The sequence below is a fragment of the Astyanax mexicanus genome, chromosome 11 (assembly GCF_023375975.1).
Source record: "Astyanax mexicanus isolate ESR-SI-001 chromosome 11, AstMex3_surface, whole genome shotgun sequence".
NCBI lineage: Eukaryota > Metazoa > Chordata > Actinopteri > Characiformes > Acestrorhamphidae > Astyanax > Astyanax mexicanus.
The window spans coordinates 8,052,663-8,080,175 of record NC_064418.1 but is presented as its reverse complement, the minus strand read 5'-3'; the positions used below and the strand labels follow the sequence as shown (position 1 = coordinate 8,080,175).

General features: G+C 38.5%; 1 protein-coding gene across 2 annotated transcripts in view; it reads right to left on the bottom strand.

Moving 5' to 3' along the window:
• gli2a (GLI family zinc finger 2a) overlaps window positions 1–27,513 on the bottom strand; it is an 89,727-nt gene that overhangs the window by 29,635 nt on the left and 32,579 nt on the right. For both annotated transcript variants that reach the window (XM_007227911.4, XM_022680554.2), the window contains exons 3-4: window positions 11,853–11,955; window positions 386–588 (exon numbers count right to left, since the gene is read on the bottom strand). In XM_007227911.4, the coding sequence (XP_007227973.3) occupies window positions 386–588; window positions 11,853–11,955 (306 nt within the window). The remainder of the gene's footprint in view (window positions 1–385; window positions 589–11,852; window positions 11,956–27,513) is intronic.

Sequence of the window (27,513 nt, the reverse complement as noted above, 5' to 3'; positions counted from 1 at the left end):
CACAAATTTAAGACTGTTTACTCAACAAATTTCCATATCCCAATTTGGAAAGCTGGGGTCAGAGCGTCACTTCAGGTCAGCCAGATGAGATTTTGGGTTAAAAGGCTAAATCCCTAAAATAGACTTAACCCTCATGGTGTTGCTTTAAGGCAACAAAGCACTTTTTCAAATATTTTATTGTCCTTTCAAAGTGTTTATTATTTTTTTATTTTTCATTTTCTTACTAAAACAGTGTTTTTTTTTCTTGTTTTATTATAGATATATCAATAGAGATGGTTAAAATATATATATATTCTTAACAAATATGAAAATCATGCTATACGTAGAAGGTTAAGGGCTCAACAGTGGCATTCAAAGACTATAAAAGCATACGTGAAAGACTCACCATCAGCTGGGCTCAGGCCTCGTGCGGCCGAGATGACGGACAGTGGGGGGCTGCTGTGGACCGAGCGCAGGTAGTGCTCCATGTGGGGGTTGACGTAAGGGTGTGGTGGGCTGAACGGAGATTCACCCGTGGCTGCAGGGTGAGGGGACAAGCGAATCAGAGAGATATCGGAGATGACCGGACTTCCAGCTAATCCAACAGGCCTATAAAAAGAAAGAAAAGAAAAATATACACCATTAACAGGTAAAGTGAAACTTATTGATTATCTTCATCTACAGTGGCATCGGAGAAGGTGTGTGAAATACTGTATTATGAAGGAAGGAAGAACAGACAGTTCTAAACACTGATATGTTGAAAGCAGCACAATTTAAATGCATAAGGATCTAAGCCACACTGACAAAGGTTACAATATAATGGCATATCCAAATCAGCAGCTCTTGTGTTTTTTTTCTGGTACACAGTGGATCTTACCTAAACCCAAAAGAGGTTCATTAAAGAATGACCACTGCATCTACAATAGAGTCCTGGCTTCTCACCTGTACAATCTTTGGAGGCCACACCTCACAACTTTAGGTGTAAGGCTTTTACATTTGTGTGTCAAGTCAATGTAGAATCTACACTGTTAAAAGTAAAGTATAGGGATTAAAATTGTGAAGGAAGTTCTGAAGATGCTTTAAGGAACCTTCAAGAAAATTTTAAAGTGTTTCAATAAGCGTTCTTTCTTTTAAAAAAAATCTTGAAGATTCCTCAAAGCAGCCTAATTGGTAGAACCTCTAAAAGGTTCCTCAATAAATGCATACGTTTAACAGTGTTTGGATTAGCCTGTGCTGTGCAAGAGGCCATCACCATTGTGAGCATTTATATTTGTGTATTTGTGTGTCTTCTTCACTCTGCAGTTACCCTATGAAGGTGGGCGTGTGAATGCACATGAGTATATGGCTCAGTTGACCCGTCACAGTTGCTGCTGTCTGCTTCACCAAAAGCTACAGAATAGGCAAGGCTAAGTTGCATATAGGATTTAAAGCATCTGTGGCTTATTTCTTGGTGTCAGGTATCTCAAGATGCCTTCAGAGGAACATCAGGTTGACATGATGTCTACATTTAACCCGCAGCCCTCTGTCCCTTGTCCTTAGACTTTGCACCTTTAAGTAAGTTCATGCAAGACTTAGATAAGCTCCCTTCCTTTTAACTTCTATTATACTTCTTAAGTACAATGACAAAAGACTTTTCATTATGAAAAACCCTAAGAAACGAGATCTGAGTGCTTCTTCAGGATTAATCAAACCCTACTGTAAAAAGGCCATTTTTACAACACCCACACTATCTATTATATTCTAACACAGCTCTAGCTCCTTTCTTCCCGCCTTGGGCTGTGAGCAAGTCGAGACTGAGTGTGTAATACATAAGCGTGGAAGCTATGATGATGATGTCTGGGTGGGATAGCTCCGGAGACGAGACTATTTAACGTCCAGCCTGACTCACTATCGTACTTGACGAAACCGACATGTAGAACAAGATGCCAGAATGGAAGTTCAGAGATAGCCCACAGGTCAAGGTGGGGATATAAATGTGTCATCTCCTGGCAGGTAGCTGGGCCTTCTGCCCACCCATGAAAGCCCAGCCAGGAAGTAGACTGTAACTGTAATACCTCCTGAAGGTAGATCACTGCCTCTGTCTGATCTCCTGAAAAGACCTTTTGAGGAGATGCATGTACGGATCTGACCGCGACTCTGCTTATCTAATTGGAGTTACACTTTCACAGTAGTGTTCAGGAAAGTGGGAGGACATGTGGAAAGTCAAAAACACTGTGGTAATGCTGTGCTTGGAAAACTTACAGGAAGTAGTTCCTTGTATACTCTATGTTTTTCTTCTGTTGGCTTTTGCCAGTAAGCTTATATTGTTTTTTATTAGACAGCTTACAATTAGCAATTGAAGATCACTGGTCACATCCTTTATTAAACTTGGTGACAACACTCAAGCTCTTTTCTAATACAGGTTGAACATAATTAATTATAATATTAGGCATTAGATCTACATGTAGATATTGTCCTTTTTCCTTTTTGTTTTTTTCCCCATTGAATCAGCCATGGCTCTATTTTTCTCCAAATAGCAGCATGCAGATTATTTTAGTCCACCCCAGATATACATCTATTTCTGTTTTCCAGGCCTATTTTGTTTTGTTTTGGAAAAATAAAAAGGTTTTGGCCATAGCTGCACACCGTATCTAGTCTCCAAGTGTGCATATCCATACGAGATCCTCGGCTAGATATGAAACGTTTTCTAAATCAAGAAATGAAAATAGAATTGATGTTGGAACTTTGTTTCACCCCAAACAGAAAAATAAGGGAAATAAGTGTCTATTCTGCCAAGTGAGCACAAGATGCAAAAACTATAAACTTACTAAACACACTCGTTTTTATTGAAAACACAAAAATAAACAAACAAAGAATTAAAGAACAAAAAAAACATGGAATACATGGAGACTTGAAACACCAAATAAACACATAACCTGACTGCCGCTAGACATACAACCAGAAACAAGGAACACTGAACCAAGGGGGACTATATATACACATGGACAGGGACAGGAAAAACCTGGGACCGGGTAACAAGGGGACGGAGCTACAAACAAACAGGTGAGCACACTGAAGATAGGGGCGGAGACTCTGGATAAACACACAGGGCACAGGCCGAGGAGGGTAGGTAAACACAGAGACAGACCAAAAGGACACAAAACAGAATGAGGTAGCTAGCATGAAATAAACTAAATATAAAAAATAGCACTGCACAAACAACAATACACAGTAAATCATCATGCATGTGCTTCAACCCATGTTGACAACATAAATAGACTTGTCTCTATGCTTTCTGTCAATGCATAATTGCACCTATCTGTCAAAAATAGACCAGAAAATAACCAGTAACATTTCTGTCAGTGCAGTTATGATAACTAAGCTGCTTTTTACTATTCCTTCTGTTGGAAAAGTCAATTATAGTAAGAGAGTGTACCTTTGTGCCAGCGTTGACTGAGGCTCTGTAGTCAGAGTAGTCAAGTAGCATTAAACAAAGCAAGCCAGCCCGTGTCCTCACACCTAATTTGTTTCCCATCACTTTCCACGCAGAACGGAAATGATCACATGAATGACTCAGAGGCTGAGCTCTCAGTGAGGGTGCATTTAGTGTTCAGCCTGAGAGCAAGGAGGTGGAAGCACTGCTGTTCTGGAGATGAAGACAAAAAAGCTTTTAGGCCGTAGCAATAGTTACTCATTCATTGTTTCAGAAGAAAAAGAGGAGCGTGGGAGTATCTTTAATTCATTATGAAAGAAATACTGTAACTTTTACATTAGGCTGAAGAACAGATAGAGATGACCCAATCCATTGATCTCCCTACAATGTGAAGTCTAGTTTTTAATTGAATTATAGTTAATTTACCTGAACTAAGTTAGAGGTGTATGAGTATTTATATTTTTCATCATGCTAACAAATTGAAAGACATGTGATAATGCTTTCAATAACAGCAAACTGTTTTTAGCAACAGAGGGAGCTCTTTTTACACTGCAGACTGTGATCACATTATAATATCTAGGCTGGAGGTGGAGTGAGGTAGAGGTCTACAGTACACATACACACCATACTACTTCTTTTGGCTTGGGAAGAAGAACGCAGCAAAACCAAAGTAAAGAAAAACTGAAATTGATTTAGCTTATCTTAAAGCAGCAGTCCTTTTTTTCTTTTACAACTTGACAGCCTGGGTTTGAATACTTTTAGGTGTGTTTGGTGAACTTTGTAGTTTACAATGCAATCCAAAAAAAAATATTTTGGTTGGTGTGGCGCAGTGGATAACACCACTACCTTCTAGTGAGCTACCACATCGTGTGGGAGACTAGGGGTCAATTCCTGGTCTATACTGCGCTACACCAAAAAAAGAGTCCTTGGGCAAGACTCCTAACTCCACACTGATCCACCTCTGTAATAGGAAAAACCTTGTAAGTCACCCTGGATAAAAGTGCCGTAAATGTAAATCCATCACCACATTTTTGTCCATTACATTACATTGCATTTAACAGATGCTTTTGTCCAAAGCGACTTACAATAATGATTTTAGTACTTTTAGCAATATAAGACATGCAAGTTTTAGGTATAAAAAATATATAAGACCAAGCCTAAATGAGGCCAAATGGAAATAGTGGGATAGAGGAGAGAAAGGAGGGGAAGAAGGAAATGAGGTAAGAAGTAGTTAGTTTGTTGTTAGAGTTGTTAGGAGAGTAAATGCTCTTTAAAGAGCTCTGTCTTCAGTGGTTTCTTAAAGAGGGATGCTCCTGCTCTGGTAGTGGAAGGAAATTTGTTCCACCAATGTGGAACTCTGTACAAGAACAGTCTGGATGGCTTTGGATTGCTTTGTCCATATTGTACACCCAAATTTAAGTACTGTAGTTTGCATTTAGTTTAAATACTTCACTCCATTTCTCTCTCATTTATATTAACTGCAAGTGCAAACTTGAAATTTCCTCAGGATTTTCTTCTTAAAGTCCTTAACGAGGCCCCAACCAGGTCTACAGCCTGATTATCTGAAAGGTGCATCTCACATACATTATGCTTGGCACAAGCTGGCTTCATCTCAGTCGCTCACTTATACCTCCTCTGTGCGGAGGCCAACCTGCACACAGCCTGAGCCCAGCTCAGTTTCCAGTAAACGCCTGCAGACTACCAGGCTTGTGCAGTGGCCAACTTTCTGCCATCAGCCCCCTTGAAAGGATCGCCATAAAGACGGCTCTGTTCTGGGGGAGCTGAGAGAAAACAGACGCCCCATACACAAAACAGCCAGAACTCCCCTTCATTCAGCAGGGGGGAGGGGGTGCTCTCAACATTAACGTTCAGCTCCAATAACGCTGTGATTTTACAAACTGGCACTTCTGCACACGCTGCTAGCTGTTGGGCGTTTGCCCTCTTTTGGTCACAGTCTTAATCACTGAACCACAGTCTTCCTGACCGCGTCTCCAAAGGAACTGTAGTGGTGCAGGTGGTGAGCCTACTAGCTTGGGGTCTTTTAGATTAGTTTTGGGTTGGTATCTGTGTGCTTCGAGTTTGTTTTGCCAGTTCAATGTAAAGATTATTCAGATTATTGGAAAACAAGTTGATTACTATTTTTTAGATGTCATTTTTTTTTATCTCACTCTCACTGTAGAAAAAGCACTGCTTGTAAAAAGCTTGAATAAACAAGATATTGTGGTGATGGATGATATATGAAAGCTTTAAAGTCGATGCCTTAAATGCCTTATTTTTCCCATGAGCCTGAATAACATATAACAAAGGGCATCTAGGCTAAAGAGTCAGTTCATATGTTTAATAAGTTCAATGTTGTTGAATTCTCTATACAATGTAAGTCAAAAAACAAAAAACAAGCACTTGGATGTCTTTAACACAAGACGTTTTTTCCTACCTTTTTTGGCAGATACCCACAAAAATATAGTTTATAACAAGATGCCAAAAAAATTACGCAAGATACCACACTGCTAAACATGTGAAGGGAGAGGGCTGAGGAAGTTCTGCATCACCAGATTTTTTAAACACCATTGAGAAGTAGTGGGACTGTGTTGTGTAATGTGTGGGGTAGAAAAATCCAACCACTGTAGGAGGTCTGGGAAACAATAGTGGAGAACTTCTGGGAAGTTCTGTCTGGGTAGTTAATTAAGACAGTTTTAAGAAAACGAAAAATTATGAAAGTGTAACAGACAGTATAATAATGACCTAAAAATAATAATAGACACTTTTGTGTTCTGTTTCTTTTCCAGTTTGATTTAAGGTATGTACAAAAATACAGCCAGTGTAATGCCTAATGCAACAAACTCTGTTTACGCTCTGATTTTTCTCTCTGTCTCCTGCTAGACAGTCAAAAATGACACCATAACCTGTTAACACACAAATAAATCAGGAAAACTACTGCGTGCCTGTTTGAGTCCTGGATAAAAGGCCGTAATTTACAGCTTTCCCCAATGGGGACAGGTAATAGGAGGCCCTTCTGACAGGCGAAATGACTAAAATCATGTTGCTCCACCTTCTGTCTGACAAGATGTTACTTGACCGGCTTAAAGAGACCTTAGTCACGGACAGACAAGGCCATGGAGCATTCTTAGGGCTGGCGCTGGAAGATCCTTGGAGGCTTTCATCATAACGCCATGGGTGGCTCCTGTGCATGTATCCCAGTTGAATGGCAGTTTTGTTTTACAATCACATAATCTGTACTTTGGGCTGAGTTCCTCTGCACTGACACCATCGCTTTGAGTCTCGCACAATTACGGTAGGCAATTGTTCTGGCAGACGTATGCTATATTTACTGGCTTAAGGCCTCGGCAACTTCTCGATCTTGTGTATCTATACGCACAAAGCTGTAGCTGTTAAATCGTATGCAATAAATATTATGTACACTAGAACATAGGCCTTCTTTTTAACTGGGAAACACTTTGACTTGCTGGGTTCTCCTGATTGGCAGGCTTCAAATCTCTAAACTGTTCGAAAATATTGCCCTCAAGCTAAGTTCTGCACAGGTATGTTGTGCTGTCTGGTTGAAATGCTTCCTGGCATTTTCCTGGCATTCACAACGGGCTGAGAAGATGAATTACAGCCCGACACGATCGAGTCAGAGCTTCTGGTCAGGTCCTTAGTTAGATAAATCACCGCAGAGTTGATCAGTCCCCAGCATGGCTTTCTAGAAGCTCTACCACCTTTGATTCTTGGCCTCCCATTCAGCACACTGGTCCCTTTGCTGTATATGTACAGCGCTTTTTCATGCCAAACCAAACCAACAACAGGGTGACCTGGAAACCAGCAGGATTAGAGCCAGAGTTAAAGCATTAGTTACTCTACTGACTGCAAGTGCAGTATATAGTTGTACTTCTGCGGTTTGCTGTGGACATAGAGCAGGGTGAGTGGAGGAATAATGACCTCGTCTGTGGTTTATTTACAACGCAGCATGATGGATGCCTTCTTCTCCTCATGCACATCAATAATGCTTTTTTCTATGCCTCATTAACACTGGGAAAAAAGCTTAGCCTCAAAACCAGCAAGAAACGCTACATAAAAGGAAATGTGTCAATACAAACAGGTAGAGTTATCAGCAATAAAAGTGTTAAGAGTTGGGAATGAAGCAATGAGAGTTGGTAATGAAGCAAACGAATGAAACATCTCAATAAAGACTGGAGCACTGGAGTGAGGCTCTGCTGAGTGAGGCTCTGCTGTTCGGGCACTGCAGTGCCGTTGTAGCCTGTAATTCCACCACAGCAAATCTTGGACAAACCTCCAAACTACAATGTCAGAAAGCTTTCCACAAATAAAGGCAGGCACTGAGTGGGAGGGAAGGAGGATGTGTTTTTCCCATTCATTGTTGTTGTTGAGGTTCTGGGAAGGCAAAGCTACATTTTGGATGCTAATTACCACGTTTACATATTGGCATGCATAACTCACAATTTGTTAGGCCTACACTAACACAGTGCTCCCACCCTTCACTCTGACTGTGGTGGTATACAATAACTTTTTTTCCCCTTTAGTGGATGGCTGTATGCTTTGGGAAGCTTCAAATGAACTAAATGGTGAGTAGATAGAGCTCTGAATAGTGGGGTCCTGTTAAATCAACAGTCTGTGTGTATTTTACTTCTTGCATCCATAACTTCTGGTGTATTTCCAGTGGAAATGTAGACGCAGGGTGGGTTTCTGAGTTTGCTTAGTTAGCTAAATTATAATAATTACCACAATTGCTGTTTGTCTTGTTTTTTTGAGAAAGTACTGTATAACATTTAATATAACAATGGGACATTAACTTATAACAGCATTTTTAAAAAATTAAATAATATTCCAGCTTCCAGCCTTTTTTTTTTTTGTGTGTATTCAGTTAGTATATGCAATCAATATACTGGAAGTAGCTGGAAAATATGTTTTTAGATTTGTGTCTAAAGGTCTAATAGATATATGTCTGATAGATTCATGTATACATCTTCTGTCTCTCTCATCTGTAATTAGTAAATCTTTGCATCTGTCAATTTTTTGTGTGCAACTGAACAATAAACAGTTATTGTGACCAAAAATGTATTTTAACTTTATTAGTTTACAGAAACAAAAGGAAAATAGCATAGTAATCTTGATTAAAATGTTAAATCAAATGTCTATTTTTTAACTTTATGCTGTTTGGAGATTTTGTAGCTCATCTTTCACTCTAAAAAAATAAAAAAAACTAGAATATTACTTTAAATAAGAGTCCAAGCAGCAAGGTCGATTTAAATTGGTGTAGTGAGGAGGTACTACATTACAGGACCTCTAATGAGGAGTCCTATACATGTGGTGAGCTGTCAGGCTTTACTCACCAGTGTGAGAATATTATACCACAGCTCATTCTTCAAACATGGCCTTAGCCCTCTGTGGTCTCGTTGGGCGGCGACTTTGACAAAACGACCAGACTCTCATTATGTTACATGCAAACAATGATGGACAAGAAGTGTACACGGCAGTCATGTTCAGCAATCAAAGCCAAGACCCCCGACGCTCCAGTTGAAGAGTTGGAGAGGATAACAAAGCACTAACTCGCCGAGCAGCGACACTGCGCTTAATTTGCTGTGCGACATACGTCGTAATTAGGTGAATTTGGCACGGGCAGAAACCAAAGACAGCTACATCAGGGTCTTGATGAATTAGGGGGGCTCTGTCAAGACCAAGTCACATTAATCAAGGCAGCCAGAGCAGGACTCTTCTCCTCTCCTAGCTCTTCTATGCTGCGTGATGAATAGCTCTGCTGCTGCTAGGCGCATGCAACGCATCACCATCAGATCTGCGGATGTAAATGCGTGCGCCCAATTCTATTGATTTCTGCTGCACCTTTCTGGGTAAAGCATAAAGATAAAGTGGGCTAGAGTGGGTGAAGTACAACAACTGAATATTTAAAACATCTGGAGAGCTGAACAGAGGCTTGCAGGCCTTTAATGTCTGTCCAACCAACAAAAGGCAAAGGAAAAAATATATTTCTGTACATTTCCAAGTTCCACAGCACCAGCATATCAAGACATAATAATGATTTTTTTTTTTAGGTTTTGTTTTTCTGGTACACTGGACTACACAGGAATGTTGTGAATTATGTATGTACATGTTGTGCATGTTTGCACAGAATAACAGTGGTTTCTGTTACTGAGAGTAGCTAAGTGAGTAAAAGATGACCTGATAAATCATTAGTCTGTATGTATTTTACTTTTAACATTTATCTGTATAACTTTTGGTGTTATTCCTATGAAAACGTAGATGCAGGGTGGGTTTCTGGGTTAATCAAGTAAGCTCAATTACGATAATTTGCTCACAAAATATGAAAAAACAAAAATGTAGTCTTTTTCATTTTACTTTATAACATTTAATATTACAAGGAACATTAATATCAGTAACAAAAAATAAATAAATAAAATTCAGCCTTTATCTACACATGCAGTGTATAATCAGTTAGAATATACACTCAAACTACTGGAAATAGCTGTAATATTTCCATCTTTGGTCAAATAATGCACTAGTGCAACTTATTCATTATCTTTGCGTTAAAACAGAACAGCTGAGAAAATCTGTGTTAACTAAGTGAGTTAATGATTATGTGATTAGATTACGTGATTACGTGATTTCCAAACAGCAAAAAGCATAAAATTAAAAAACACACATATGTATTTATTAATTTTTTAACAGCAAGATTATGTTTTTATTTTAATGTTAAGGTATGAATCTACAACCTTCAACAGCCTATTTTCATGCTTAGGAAAAAATCTACACTGACTGATGTGGTGGTCTTGAAGTGAGGTGTGTTCAGGTAAACTTCAGGCGTATTGATATCTTTGCGGTGGAAAACACAGGTGCGCCACTGACTGATTAAAACCCGTCACCCGTCAAACCCAACTTTTACATCAACAATAAACAAAATAAAGCATAAAATAACATTGATATTTCTGTGAATGAGCTGACTGTGCACTTTTAAAGCGTGAATGTGCAGGTCTTTTTCCTCTGCTGAGAAGCTCAGAAGCACTGCCCTGTTAAAATAGCAATCTGCCAAAGTTAGAGCACATCTGGCTCATAAAGGGAATGGTAAGTTAAAATGCTGATTGGTTTATTTCACGTTACACCCAAAACACACCCATGAATAATTAAGAGAATTAGTACATGTCTTTTGCTCACTTCAAGCCATGTAATGAATACTTTTCCTGTCGTTGCAATAGCAAAAACACACTGACACGCCCTAAATCAAGCTGTACGGTAGAAGGCTTGCCTATAGATCATTAAAATAGAGCCCTATGTGTGTGTGTGTGTGTGTGTGAGTGTGTGAGCATGTGCAACAGATCTCCTTCATATAAAACCCCACAAATAGAAAGGAGATCTCAGTTGGATGCCAGGATCGCAAAACTGTCCCACACAATGAATTATTAGTAGGGGAGAGATAGAGGATGGGTGGAAATGTTAACATTCTGTCAGCTTTGCACTAAACAGGCTTTCCTCCATCGGTTTTCACTCAGTGTTTAATCTGCCTTTGCAGTGCTTCTCTATATGGAAGCTTTCCTTTCAGGTTTCAGTGCTGCACTTGGAAGAAGCTGAGAGATCTCCCAGGCTGAAGACGAACTGCTGTGCTGGACTGACATCTGCATGTTGTACTGGCTAGATTGTGGGGTTTAGCTGAATTTAATTCAGTTTTATTGCCTTTCTGTTGGCTTAACTGATATGTGTAACAATTCTACACAGATTAGTAGCACAAAATATTAATGGGAAAGGCTGATTACTGATAGCCTTTTTATTTAATTACAAGAAAACCAGAGTTTGAGGTGCTGAAAGGGGGTATATTTACTGATGACTGTGTAAAGCAAACTGGTTAAGAAAATCTGAGGTTAATATTATGAATATAAAATGTAATTTAGACACTTTTTTCTTTTTAGATTTCAGGATATAAGCATGCCAATTGGATCAGAAAGATTGATGATACTACTGCTATTTTTTACTACTAAAACAATACTGTTTTTGTATATAAAAGGGATGCAACTAAAAAAAAAAAAACTTTTTGCCTATTTTTAACAACAAAGGATTTTTTACGCCTTTAAAAGGTTCTTTACACTCACACATTATAAGCATTCTAGTTTGGGACCTAAAGGAAACCTAAAAAAAAAAGTTTTGTAGTATCTTTATTTGTAAGAGTGTACATCTCACAAACTAAAGTACATTAAAAGTCCATTGTCCTTAAAATATATAAAATTATTTTTTTTGCAGTACCATCAATATGACTGCATTTTGATCCACAACTCTAAATAAGGGTTGAGCAATATAATGATATATCATTGTTATCAGGGTGAAATAACTCATATATAAATGTACGATACACATTTAAGCAATTCCCTTTAGGCATGCATCACGCTATATAGTGTACCTAGAATCTAGTATCCAAAGATTTTACCATGTAAAACAGACTTACCCATGCATGGCATGAAGAGGGTGTGGCTCATAATGGTATCTACCCTCATGGTGCCGCATGTCGATTGGTATCGGTGTGTGGAAGGTCGGGAAAAGAGGAGGAGCTGTGGATTCAAGGACAGGAGAAATAGAGAGAGAGAGAGAGAGAGAGAGGGGGGGGGGGGTGGGAGAAAAAGAGAAAACTTCAAATAAGTGCCAGGATTTCAGATGTAATATTTTCAAAGGCGGAAACAGGGCCTACAATGCCGCTCCCATGAATTTCAGAGGCGGCAAAGGCAGTTTTGTGCAAGATATTGGCAGTATCATACAGGAGAAGTGGGATAAATAAATAATCAAAGTAACTCAGAGAAATCCTACATCTTCAACATAAGACAGGCTGAAAGTGGGCTTCTGACAAAGACCTGCAGCAAGGCTCCCTTTGAACTGAGGGGTGAAGGACGGTAGAGAATCAAGAAGAAGAAGAAGACGCTGCCCAAACGCAAACCAGCCTGACAGCAGTGAGAAATAAATCATATGAATTACAATAACTTTATGCTTTCCTGATGTACAGTATTTCTACGTCACATGATAAATGAATAAATGAATGAATGAATGAAGGAAGTCACAACCATATAGTACCCTTCTAGGAACCCAAGGTCGCTTCACAATCACACTTTACACACAAACATTCATACTCAACACTCATCCACACACCAATAAGAAGCGGCAGCCAATCACGCAAAGCATACTCTCAACCGGAAACCACCGTCCACCTGGAGGACTGCATCAGGCACCGAGGAGCTGACCCAGGATAGAGTGCCAAACCATTTCTGGGAACACAGTCACACACACACAGACAGTCGTAGTGTTGCCACAGTATTGAAACTTTAAAATGATAAAGTACCAAGTCTGTGTATTGGAAAGAAGCTGGCAATCTGATATGTATCACGATACACGGTTATGGTTTAATATAATGCAATATATTGCAATACTGTAAGCAAAGCAATATATTGAGATACTGTTATAGTATTAAATCATGTAATCATATATATCATATTGAATCATATTGAATTGTTTTGGAATCTGGGTTTAAAATCAACACAAATGATCTGCATAAATTTACAAATTTTGATAGATTTTGATAACTTTGATGTTTGATAACAATTCAAGTAAAATTTGTACACACTGTAAAGAACAACTGCCAGAATGTAATTACATAAAAATAATTAAAAACAGCAAAAATGAAGATACAAGAATAAAATCAAATTATAAATTGAAAACGAATTAACTTAACTTTTGGAGCATCATAGACTTTTTACTCTTACATTTTTACATTAAGACATTTTTTGTTTAATAAGAGCTAAAATCAGCCAAAATTATACATAATATATATATAATGTACAATCCAAGTATTATATTTACATAGCAATATTCATACACTGAGACTGATCTTACTCTCAGTAGTGGGAACTGGGTAAAGTCATTCTGGAACATTCATACCTCCTGAATATTCCCCTCCTCCTTCAGACAGGAATGTGTGAGTCTGGGCTTCTTCTCTTTTGAAATAATTGAAACCTTACAGACAGTGTGGCACCCTGTGTACCTTTATACCAACCATGAGAATTTGTGCAAAGTGTGGATTAAAGCTCTTAGCGATGAGTTTTCATTCGTCAGTCAGGACCAGAAATCCTCTTCCTGCCATAAAAAGGTGCATTAAATTAAGGAGACCTTGTTAAAAAGCAACATGCATTCATTAACGACCGGAACTTACTTCAGGGCACAGGCTTCTTAGCCTTGAGTAAGCAGTGTAGAGCTCACTGTCTGCAGCATATACTCATAATCAAACAATTAGTTGCACCTAGAGGGAATTAACGGACAGGAATAAAACTTGGTGGGTAGTGGATGACCTTGAGAGAAGGGTCCAGTCTTAGTGTACTATTCCAACAGGACAATGCTCGTCCACATACTGCTGTATCTCAGACTTAAAGACACAGATACTATGCCATGTCTGGCATGTTGTGTTACGCGTGTTATACAACACTTCTGTACAGGATCAATATTAGAATCATTTACTAGGATTTAGGAGTGCTGAGCAACCAACCAACCCAGGAACACCACCCCTTTAAAAAACACTGTAAATGAAAACTAAGCTCTCAAAAGTGTGTAATTTCAAAAGAAAAATAATTTAGATTTAAATCAGACACAAACTATTTTGCACTGAAGGCAGGTATATACGTTGCTTTAATTTGAAACCTCTTTTCAGCAGATAAAAACATAAACTGTTAGACATGTTTTTATGTATTTTTATCCAAAATACTTCCCACAGCTGCATTTTACAAATTTTGGTCTAATTTAAATACCTAAAAGCAGGTTATTTAGAAACCCTTCCATTCTCTTAATTTTACCTTTACTCTGGAAAAATATCCAATATCCATGGCTGACTGGCTGATCTCACACACACACACAGTTTGCTAAAAATCATCCTATCTTCTACTATTCTGTAACATTAATTATCTGATACACATGCAGACAGTACTAGTCTAGCACCTCACTATTAATATAAACATACAAAGAAAGCACATACCAACAGCATCCTTATTGCTGTCATTATTGCTTTTTTATATCATTATAAAGAGATATTTCATATCATTAAAAGAGATAATAACAGCGTAACTGCATGCTGTTTGATTGTGCATGTAAAAGGGGGAATTGCTGTAATTTTGTTTGTAAAATTACTTTCTTAGATTTCAATACTTTTAATATTGAATATAATATATCAATACATTTTATATATTTTTTTTTAGCTTATCAGAGACAAACTTTCAATAAAAACAACAAAAACACAACTTTTTGCTTTCCCTTTAAGTGGTGCCTAAAAAAAAGAACCCCCTGTTTCTGTATATATGGCTTTATCATTCTTCCTTATTGCATTGCAAGCCGACATTCCGTCTGGGGGCAACTACTTTTGCAACTATTTCTTTGACTATGAGAGTGTATCCATACTAGTTGAGTAGGTGTCTGTCAATGCCACGGCTGGAGAGGGGCTGTTTTCTCAGGCCTGCTCCTGGCTTACATTAAAATTCTTAAGGTGTCACGTGAGTGAGTGATTCAGGCATGACCTGAGAGCAGAGAGAACATGGAGGAAAAAGGCCGGCGATCATTATCTGTACCTGAAAGGACCTGAGGGTACAGCAGAGAAGAGGGCTGCAGGCCTCTGAGTGGGGGCGCTCAGGGAGGAGGCCCGTATGAGTCAGCATTCCAAACCCATCACTTTCACTCTACATCTAGAAGAATAACTCTGAAGCACGCATGACTGTTTTTCACTCCCTGTGTGTTAAAAGTCAAAAGGTCATCTTTAAAAAGTTTAAAAGCAGCACTTTGCCTTATCTATAATTCTTGAAATCATGCCATTTTAGACTCCAAAGGTGGTGATACTTAGCTTTTTATAGTTTGAGTTTGACTTTAGTTTTCGCTCGTTCTCAATTTTCCGCCTGTTTTCGGGTTCCCTATCTCCTTATAAGGGCGTTTTTTACCAGCCACGTCATAATTTCACTGGGGCAGCTGGGGCAGCAATAGTATATTGCACTGCGACCCTGACGACGCAGGTTCGATCCTGCGTGAGGAGTGGGGTGTTTATTTATGTATTTTTTCCTTTCTTCTTGGGTTTACCTGCTTTGAGATCAACAGTTCTGCAATTGGGTTCAACAACCCTCTGGGCTGGAGAGCTACTAGTCATCCCATTACACTTCATTTTCAATTTTTTTTTTTTTGTGGCCTGCCACGTAATGGCCGCAGCCAAACTTAATTGCTGACCCTTGAACTATATGTTATTTTGAAAAGACGTTTTTAAAGGAAGGACTTAAAAACCTTAGAAAATATTTAGGCAATTTCAGGTTCACCTTATTTTTTTTTGTGTGTATTACTGATTAAACTGAGACATTTTACAAAAAACATGTTGCGATAATTTAGAAAATACTTAGTAATCAGTTACTTTATAAGTTGACCTGACTTGACATTTTACATGTGGTGTAAATTTATATTATTTCTCAATTCAAGCAGAGATTTACACCACATTTGTGCCTCCAAGTGATTAAAATTTTTGAATTTTATACAACTAATTGTATAATACTGTAATTGCTAGGACAAAAAACGACATTTATGAAAAAAAAATTGTAGATGTTTCTAAGTTAATTTAGTTTCTAAGTTGTCTTGACTTTACATTTTTACAGTGTGGTGTAAATTGATATTTTTTCTCAAAACAGTTGGATTCTAAATCCATACATGAAACTATATTTGTGCATTTAAGCGATTAGAATTTCCGAATTTCTGAATTGTGTGCAATTAATTATATAATTAAGTAATTACTAGGGCATAAAAAAGCACACTATGAAAAACTGTGGATTTCAATCATTCACCAAATGGATTATCGGTACACGAGTTACATGAATTATCTGATACTCATGTAGACATTTGCAGCTGTCAAGTCGTTAAGTCAAATCCTGCATAAGTGATCAGCGTCTTTTTTTTTTTTTTTTGAACGAATGTAATGGAAAAAACACTTGACGGGTGAGCAGAATAACACGCTTATTACACAGCATCTGTAGAATATATGAGGCTGCTGTCTATTCAAAATCTCCCTTATTAAGCCTGGAGACCTTCAGGAAAAAGTGACCACATACTTTCAGGGTTTGGGTGGCTGTTTTTTTTCCCTGTACCACTGAGTTCGACTCCCTGGCCTTGGCGAGTTGTGAGAGAAAGCGCCGTTCTTCGAGCGTGATGTAGGGTCCGGAATAATGAAGCTCTCTATGAGGGCTTTTGGGAGAAGGAACATGTGCATGCATAACATCTTCTTTCATGCTCTGGCCCAGTCCATGTGCGGCATGTCAGTGCGCAAGTTCGACATATGTGGGACGGGGGAGGTGGACTTCTGGGATGTCTGTGTCATGAAGAACGATGGAAACTGGTACGGGAGAACGTGAGGAATTATATGTCAGCCTAAACACATCAGTCATTTATTTCTTCAGCTTAATTTCATTTTGCTTGGCTTTCATCTCACCAGCATATTTTACTTGAATTTTTCATTAGGTGCTTTACACCCTATAGGAACCTATTACATCATTTTAGACTCCAGGATCGTTTGTGATGCTTCCAAATGCGATGACGCTTAGCTTTTTAAGGTTTGGATCACCAATACAAGTACAGTTAAGTCATGAGACTGACAGTAACAATGTTATATATATGTTCTCTCACAACACAATAGAAGAAACTTGTATTATCACTTCATGAGGAAATGTACACAGGAGTAATACACATTAACGCCCACAAGAGTCCACTGAGAGAAAAGGCAAACTTGGAAGTGTCTTTTGGAGGAGCTACAGAAGAGGGATTGGCTGAGTGGGCTTTTACTCCATCACCCAGACAGCTCCATTGTTCTCAGGCTAAAGGATGAAGCACAGGCCAATGCCCTGTAGACATCACAGGTGTGATCACATGGTTTATGCAGTCACACTCCCAATGGTGTATGCTTGACCGTCCTCACAATTTTTTTTTCACTTTGTACATACATCAGTATTAACATTAGCGATTACTGTTATACACACATTGGGCTCTGTACACTCTTTAAAATAAAGAGGCTCCCTAATGAACCTTTTTGAAAAAAGTTTTTTTCAGGGTTTAAAGAATCTCAAGATGTTTTGCAGCACTGGCCATTGGTTCTTTACAACTTAAAAGTTGAAGCTAATTCCGTGTTTCTCAAACTTAAAGACATGTAACACTGGCAGTATGTAAGGCGTCCCAAGGCTGCAGCAAATTTAGCTGCATGCAAAAATATGAATGATTTAAATCTTTAAAGAATTCATTTGTAATATTTGTCAGTTGTTTTTGAGCCTGTAAGTGAGGCTACACTTAATTTTTCCATTGTTATAGGCCCTAAAATAGAACCAGGTGGAACTCCTCAATTCCCTGAAGTGTCTACATTAGGATTAATAGTTGAATAATTAACTTAGGGTTCAAGGGGATGGTACATTGTACCATTTAAGCACTGTTCTTCAGAAAAACAACCAATGTTTCTACCAATGAGGAACGGGCTCTGTTCTGGTTTATGTGCCTAATTTGAAACCCATCTGTGCATTTCCACCAAAAAATAATACATTCTAGAACCCAATAAATTGATTTCTAGCTGGAACCAAAGAACAGTATGTTCTTCAGGGCGAACTGAAAGTGTGAATCTGTTGGAGACGTATTAAGTTATGTATCATTGGTTCCATCAAAACTAATGCAAACGTGGGCTCTTATAAGCCTAAACGGAACCAGTCGAAAAGTGCTATTAAAGACCACTTTCTGGCACCTTGAGCATGTGTGCGTAGTTTTATCTACACTAGGATATGTTAGATAAACCTCAGCCAACTCGTGTTCCGTTGGAAGGTGTCTTGTTTGTTTAAGTTATGAAGAAATATTATTGTTTCAGACCCCCATATTAATGTCTCCAACGTGCAAAACATCCTGTCGAGGTCTGGTGAGAACCAGCCACCTCTTTTTGTAGAGGGATTAAGTGAGGATTTGGTCTCCTTTTAAAGACAATGCCAGGTGAGAGACATTAGCAGCGGGCAGTCTGGGTCTCAAAGCGCAGGAAAAACATTCACTTTTCATGCCCAAACCAAGCCGAGAGCGGGGTGGCTTTGTAGCACGAGGAGCTCATCCTCAGAGGAAGCACTCAAGAACAATAATAATATCCTGAGAGGCCAGGCAGCAGCAGTGTAATTAAAAAAGCTTTTCTGTCTTGCTCCAGGAACAAGGAGGGAGTGAGCAGGAGGGAGTCGACTCCGACAGGAAATTCCAGCCAAAAATCTGGCAAGGAGCCTAACTACACAGCACCATGCCAACCGCTACACACCAGGTCCTCGAGCCGCCTTGAACCCTGGGAAGCCGCAGGCCAAGCGGTAGCCTCCAATAGCTGCAGCGGCTCTTGGTAGCATGCAATTTGTTTACCCCCTCATTTCAACATAGAAAGCCTTTTTTCCTCACCAACCGATACACATCCACGTCCGGCACGCTACGATCCGTACGGAGCTCTCGAGCTCCGGCTTTGTTTTTTCTAGTCATCCCGCACCTGGGAGATGTGCGCACTGTATAACATCTCTGTTTAGTCTGCACTGATGGTTTTTTTCCCAAGGCGTTAGTTGTGGCGGCAGAAGGATTAAGGGTTTAGGGGAGTGCACGAAAACTGCATCCAGCAATGAAAGGAAGTATTAAGTGAATGACTTTTCATTTAAGACCCCTGGAGCTTTGTAAAATGATACACTTTATACTGACTGTGTTCTTTTAGTGTTTTAGGTACCTGAGTCTGAGTTTTTAAATATACTAAACATGCTATATTTAGCTATATGAAGTTCTGAAGTGTACGCTATTTGTACGCTGAACTAAATGATGAAATAGGTTTCAAAATCTATAAATTAGTTATGTATATTCTAGTCTAGTTGAGGTGTGCAATGTCGTAAAATAAATAATAATGTCATAATTCTTAAGCTGATAAATGAAAAATCCTTATTGTGATAATAGCTGCATTCTGTCATAAAAGCTTTTTTAGCTATATTTTAAGTCTATTTGGGGTTTGTTTGACTAATGTGAAGTTAAAGGACATTTTTGTATAATTGTTTGCAGTTCATATGCATGGCTTAATACTTTGCATTGTAGTATAGTGGTAGATATTATTTTATGCAAGTCTTGGTTACTGTTATTATTGTCTACAATTTTACAAACTTTTGTAACTTTTTTTTAACATTTATTTAGTTGCTGTTGTGCACCCCTGAAATGCATAAAATATTTATTATTTGTTTGTCATATTATTTGGAATATAATAATCGAAAAATGTATCTAAAATCTAGGGATGATATGTCCAAAATGTAAAATGCAATATACATAATTCAGAATTCATTTTCTGCCAATACAATATGAATAGTAAAAATTTAATCAAATATATTTTACAATAGTTTGGCATGCCAACAAAAAAAACATCAGCAGTGGCAAATTTTTAAAACTGAAATATAAATACTGTTTTATGCTGAGTACAGGGATTTTTATTATTTTGTTAGCTGTATATCATCTAATTAAACAGGACTTTTTTACACTCTATGATGAAATAAATGATAGAGTATGTGCTCTTCAAGCACTGATTATATCCTCAACATACTTAACAAAATAAAAAAGCATATTCTCGATACAATAAGAAAATCTATCATGATTCGATAAAAGCACATGCAAAAGTTGCCTGCATTTTTTATTTATAGAAAATTAATTCCTATTTCATTTATTATCCAATTCAAAAACATTATAAACACTAAGGAGAGCCATGTTTCTAAAGTGTTAAGCACTTAGATTTTTACCTATTGTTAATAAACTATAAACAAGCTTACCTCCATTTATGTGGAATCACCCAAGTATTTAAACAGGACCTCACCATAAATACAGTAGCCTCAGATGTGGAGGATCTTCAGCAGACCCTATGAGTTTTCCGGTTAATATTGGCCCTGTTGGCTTTTCTCTGGCAAGCTGAAATCATGTCAAACAACTGACCAGATTCATTCAATCGCTCGCAGCATTTCCAGCAAGCTGCTGGCCCTCGTAGAATAACAAAGATCTGACTTTATTTAACAGCCCTATCTGAAGCACTGGTCTACAGCAGAACCTCAACAAGCGAACGAAAGCTATCAGTGATGGGCAGCTGTGGCCTAGGGTCACACGCTAATAAGCCCAATGTATCAATGCAAACATGAAGGCTATACAAAGCTGTGACAGCATTAGTTACCAGAGACTTAAATGTGAGGCTGTTGTATCTATTTTAGTGTAGTTAGCATGCTATTGGCGTACTTGTGGCGCTAACAAGATGATAAGGGTTTTCTCTAAGGCTAATTACACATAATGCTAATCACATACCTGACTGTGCCCTAATTTATCACTGGAAGGCTAAAAGCCCTACAGTGTTTTTTTAAACTTATTCTTATTCGCAAAATAACTCTTGTAAGATTAAGATGAATTAATTATGTTTGCACAAATGTGCTAAGTTTATTAGAATAAGATTTTTGATTTGATTGAATGAACAGCTTTTGTGGAAAATTGGTTTTTGGAGAGCAAAGCTTTACAGTAGAAAAATAAAGAGAATTAAAACACACTCAGACAAAAACATTTACCATTCGTTTAGTGTCTCAAATAAACAAGTCTGCTAGTTACGAATGAAATTTATGATTTTCTAAATGGCACTCACACACCTGCTTGTAAACAAATTTACGCTCTTTGTAAATTACTGGGTTTTGGCTACCTACATTTCACTGTTCCACATAATGAGCGAAGCCAACAAAACCCATGGGGTTATGTATAATGACGGGTTCCCACTGGGATTGCCATTTCCTAAAACATATACGGCAAGTATATTTTCACATCTTTATGAGAACTTCTGAGAACACTTGCAGTATCCTTCCTTTCTTCTTTCCCTTTGGTCTGTAATCTTTTTACATCCATCACCAAGAAAAATAACACAATAGAATATGTTTTCTTTTTGCATCTTTTGTTTGTTTAGGAAAGGAATATAAACAATTAGTTTTTTTTTCTTTTTAAAGATAAAAAATATAGAAAAAATGCAAAATATAAAAACCACTATCAAGAACTTATAGATAATTGCTTGTTGCAAATTCAAAACAAAAACCACAAACTACAAAACTGAAATACACATTAAACTGTAGGCTGTTACATTACATCAGTGACTTAATACCATTAATCTAAACCTTTAAAACTAGAATAACTAAAATAAGCTGTAAATAACATGCACATGTAAAATAACAAACCACATTAGGAGCAATGTACAAATAAGATCTAAAATAAAATAACTCAAATTAATTGCACTTAATTATCCAGTTCACAGACTTAATAAACACTAAGGAGAGCCTTGTTGCTAAAGTGTTAATTTGCTAAAGTGTGGCTTAAGTGTTAAATCTACACCTCTATTAAACATTTAAGAAAATACTTGTAAAATCAGAACACAAACCATAAATAAAAAAAATACAAATTAAACTGTATTTTGTTACATAACATAAGTTACACAATTACATAAATCAAAACCTCTGAAACTAGAATAACTATAATATGCTGTAAATACTATGCTTTGAAACAAACTACATGTGTGGAGTGATTTACAAATGAGATCTAAAAAAAGCCATTCTACTGAAAGACACGGTGACCTCTGTCAGATATTTTTAGCCTAGCATGCCTCTGCTAGTCAGCAGAGACGGCACAATCAGGTTGAGCTAAGTTTAACACTTTCCTTTTTTATACAATTGTAAGATACAGTGACTCAAAAATGTGCTCTACCAACCCGTAGCGCAGGACGTTAAAGGGTTAAGACACAACTGGCCTTAAAGACCACCACTGGTACAATGGATGTCCACACATCCTTACATCTTCACATCCTCACTTCCCTGCATCCTTGCATTGCTGACTGCTGTCTCAGCATTGCTGGAGCATGAGTAGCCCAATTGAGAGAGTTCCTGTGGAGGAAGTCCTCTCTCAGACGGACAAAGCGTTCACGCTGGAGCCTTGTCTATTCATCTGAGGGAATCCCAGCAGGAGTTCACCCTCTGTTTAGGTTCTCCTTAGGGGAAAAAACACGCGATTGTATGAGCGTGAGGAGCCGTATGTATGGTTTGTATGTTCTGTGATAAGATAGGCTTGGGTCAATGGGCCATTTACATAAAACAGGCACCTAACTATCCTAGCCTAATCCTAGCTCTGGCTCCAACTTCAATGAGCTTTTTTGGGGGAAGAATTTGCTGTAAAAGCACTAACTAAAAACAGCTGTGGAGGCACACAGTAATTTGCCTGGTGGATGCTATTCCTGGGGGTAAGAATTCAGACAGTCGGCATGGTTAAGGTACTCATCCCTTGTCCTCTACAGGGGGTACTCCTTTTTGTGTATCTCCAGATTCAGTCTCATACTGAGAGCAGTTATGCCCTCTGCATAAAACCGTTGCTACACACTCTTATTATGTGTAGTCCTGTCTTTTTATTGTTCCTTTACGCCCAGCTGTAGTCCTATTTCGACTTCCCGGGACCTGGAATATAATCGTAGCAGAATACTCCCTCCTGGTTGTCTGTGTGTGACTGTGTGATGTCTATTATGTGGGGCTCCAGGTCAGTAAAGACCTCGTCTCAATGCCACCGACAACAAACCAACCCCTCATTAAAATACTTTTCCATTGTAATCACATTACTCCCCATGGATGCAACTTCCCTCTGCTTCTTTCATTCTTTGGGCTCATTGTATGCATCAGTCCAGTGGGTGCTGTCGTAGTTATCTGCATATCCCTGCATATTTCAATGAATTTGAAGCAAAAACAAAATTATTTTGTTTTCTTTGAACAAATTCTTCTTGTCTCACACAGACAAAAAAAGTAAATTTGATTGAAATAACAGTCTATTACCAACTCTGTTTGGTGGTTTTGCTGGCAACCTCAGCACACGATGTAGGACATAATGTAGTTAATGTACTAAAAGTGCTCTAAGAAAACGCTGCCCTCAACTCTCGTTTTTATCTCTTGCAAAGAATGAGAAGATTAGGCTCTTAATTAGTGCCTCCAAAAAGAAGGCTCAATTTACGGGATAGCAACAGAGCAAATGGGGGAGGGAGCAGGGGAATGTCCAACAGTCTGGTATGAGGGCCTCCCTATTACTGAGGGGAAAGGGGGATGGGAAGGCTGAGAGGACCTTTCTTTCCAACAATAGGGGTGCATTCCGCCTTTACGGCGATTCACAGGACGCCGGAGGAGGGCCTATAGCGGGCTCTTGCTCTCAAACCCAGGATGACCTGTAAGTAAGGGGTCATAGAGGTAATGACTACATCAAATGGATCCTGTCCCCACACAACAGTGTTGGGCCCTATTGAAAAAAAAAAAGATAAACAGCCTCAGTCAGCAGTATGGAGAGGGGGAGCAGCTAGAACTGAAGGGCTGAAGAGGGAAGGGGAATGGGGTAGAGTCAACAATGGCATGAATTAAACTGCAAACTCCAGGACCTGGCAAGCAAACAAGCAGCGAGACTGTGTTTTTTTCTTCTCTGGAGTGGAGTGTGGTTGCAACAGTGCCAGTCCTTCAGCAGAGGGTCTTAAGAACAAGAGCCCATGTTCTTCTGTGTGTCATTCAAATGACTTGCTAAAGATTCATGAGGAAAACGTGAGACAGATCATCACCCACTTGAAGACCTTGAAGACCTTCCCTTTCATAATCTGTAAACTTTACCAAAGCAAGTGACAATGTTTTGGAGATCGAAAACTTGTAAAAATCTCAACTTTTTGGGATGCTTCAAGAGACACTTTTTCTTGAAAGTTCCTCAAAGCACCTTCCTCCTCTGTTTCAAACTAAAGAACCCCTCAAAGTTCCTCAATGATCACATTTTTTTTTTTCACTTTTAACAGTGAAACGGCACTATTGTTTCTTAGGAACCGAGAAAGCCTTGAGGAGCACTTGTCAGGTCTTTGTCCTTTGCAATAAATCATGATGGGAGTTGTGTCCTCTCCAGTTCCTGTGGGTTTCTGTGGGAAAAACTATCTTGCTAAGTCATGCCTTTCAGGAACCCACCTGTTTACTGGGTTAGATCCTGAGCGTTGGTGTAAGACTACATCCTGCTGAGATTCCTTTCAGTTAGGCTTCACCTCTGATCTGGCATTCAGAGATCCTTTGTTCTCTGAAAGATCAAACTTCTTTCAATTGCTAAAGACTTTGTCCAGTGGCTGACCACAAAGTTTTGCTTAATTTTATTACTTATTATTGATATCAAGGAGAACCTTTACTTTTTGAATAATTGAAAGGAGGCTTGCAACGCCTCCAGAAAAGGCAACAATAAGAACTTTATTCCAATGTATCTACGTAAATAAAAACTGTTATGATGGCTACTGAGGTGAATCCAGGTTACAGGATATTTAGCAGAGGCAGTAGTGTAGGGGGGAAAGCTGTACTCCCTCGTGCCTCTCAAACCATACTCTGTTTGGGGACTTTCAGACTGTGTGCAACCTGACTGTTTACTTGGCTGTAATGCAAGTATGGAAATAAATAAACAGGCAGCTATGAGTAACACATGTATCTTTCTTCAGCTCTGCAGTGGAGAGGACAGAAACTGGATGGATGGTTGGGGCTGAGTAAGTCTACATGTTCATCTTGATAAGGACTTTAATTGGCTGAGAGTCAACAGAGCACCAGACCAACTTATCACTGATGTTGCAACAAAACATTCTTCTCTAAAGAAGAAGTAAAAAAACAGAATTTAGTAAGGTTAGTAAGGTTGCAAGGTGATTGCATACTACACAATAATACTATAAGGTATAGAGAAAATACTAATTTTAACAGTGCAGGTTTTACTGGTTAGTATACAAACTATGAATGCACTAATCAATGGCAAATCACAGCTATGCTTGTTGTAGAAGCACTTGCATATTACCTAATATTGTTCCAGACCTGAGTAGCTCTCTTTCTACTCTATTCTATTCATTTCTATTCTATGTCTTTTACATCCATACTCAAAAACCTGTACTATAAACAAACTGATGTAATTTCACAGGAAATTCTTATAGTAATGTACTGTTTCTATCAAAGTATTTTGGGTATCTTCACGATAAATTTGGTCAGTGTCCATATGTAAGAGTTCCCTAATTACCGTAACTACCTAATAATTTTAAAGCACCAATTTGCACTCGCTTTTAGTACACAAAAATACATCTTTCCTTTTAACTACTGGCATCATTTATTTGCATAATAGGCATATAAGGTATTTATATATACTCAACTTTTATCTATACTACATTTAACACACTCAAAATGTAGCTGGTATTAACAATTAATACATAATTAGTACATACTCTGAGTTATGAAAATATGGCTTTAAATTAAGTTTTTGATGTTTTGATATGACACCAGTGTTATATGTTATGGTTCAACAGCATTGAATTCAAGTTGAGGCATGCCACACATTTTTACTGCATGATTACAGGCCTAAACAATTCTGCTTGCTGTCCTAGATCCTTTAATGACCGAAGGGTACAACATGTGCCACCATTTAAATAATAAAAATAATAATAATATTATGACAATGTTTACAGAACAAACTAATTACATAGTAATAGGCATCTAGTTTATTAGTTGCTAATTATCTATTTCCATCCACTTCTAGCATTTAGACTTGAACTCAACCTCAAAAGAGCAAAGATCATTTCTAAGGCCAATTCGTTTTTGTTCACACACTTGTTTAAGTTCTTTCCGCGCTCTTGTAAATATTGTCGGACGAGCAGAAGCACGCTTCTGTCTGGCCCTCAGAGTGCACTCTGCATAGGGCAATATTTATCTTAGAGCGGCCTGCCAGAGGAGGCTGGAAAGGAGAACAAGGGGGCTAGGTAAACACTTCAGAGGGGTCTGAGACGGCCCTCCAACACTTTTCTGAAAAGTGCTAGTGACTGACCTCCATTTCAACACCATCACACTAACGGGAGATCAGACAAAAGCAGGCAAACACACGCTTGTTTGATGACGGTGGCAGCAGCGCTAAGTACTGAAGGGAAACTGCTGTACAAAGATATTAAGGCCTGTGTCAGCAAATACGCAAGCAAACATTTTAGTTTAGCTTGCAGATATTTTAGAGCAAATAATGCCAAAAAGCTAAAATACATACAGTAAGATAATAATCACTAACAATTGACACAAAATGAGTCTATTTCTGTACTTTTAAACATGCTGGCTCTAATGCTGAGTTGAGCTTGTTGAGTCATTTTTTCTGGGATTTTCAGAACAGTAACAACCAGGCCAATGGGCTAATTATCAGCATTTATTAACAGCAACTTAGGAAGCTGATCAGAACACAGTAAGTTGAGCACCTCTTTTTCAGGAAACGAAGAAATGAAACATATTAGTGCGTAAATTAAATCTATGAACTTTATTTAAAGCACAAATTATTGATTCTTTTCTGTTTGTTTTACAGTAGCTTCCAATATTTTTCCAAGGTTTATAAAAAAAATTAAGTTACTTTAAAGGAATTGTAAAGGAACACATTTCAACTATTAACTATTTTTATTTTTATTTCTATTATCTGGGCAATTGTCCCACCCATTTAGCTGCTACTCAAATGTAAATCCCCCATCACTGGTAAGGCCTCAAGCACGGAGGGTAAGGACTTGCACATGCCTCCTCCGACACATGTGAAGTCAGCCACCTTCTTTTTTTGAACTACTGCTGATACAGCACTGAAGAGTAGCATCACAGCACACTCAGAGGAAAGTGCAGCGACTCAGTTTTTCCAATACATAAGCTCACAGATGCAACCTTGTGCTGATCAACATCACCCTAGAAGTGCTGAGGGGAAAGAGCACGATCTACCCACCCAGAGAGAGCAAGGAGAATTGTGCTCCCTCAGGGCTTCAGCAGCTGATGGCAAGCTGCATGACCGGGATTCGAAACAGCGATCTCCCGATCATAGTGCCAGTGCTTAGACCGCTGGACCGCTTAGACCCCCTTTAACTAAGGCAACACCTCAATGTAGATGCTGTAAGTCCTCTAAAGATCAGATTCACAACTCCACAGAGACACACACCACACTGTCCATCTTGCCTTCCTTCCATCCTATTACTTACACTGTGAGGAAAATGACTAATAGTGAAG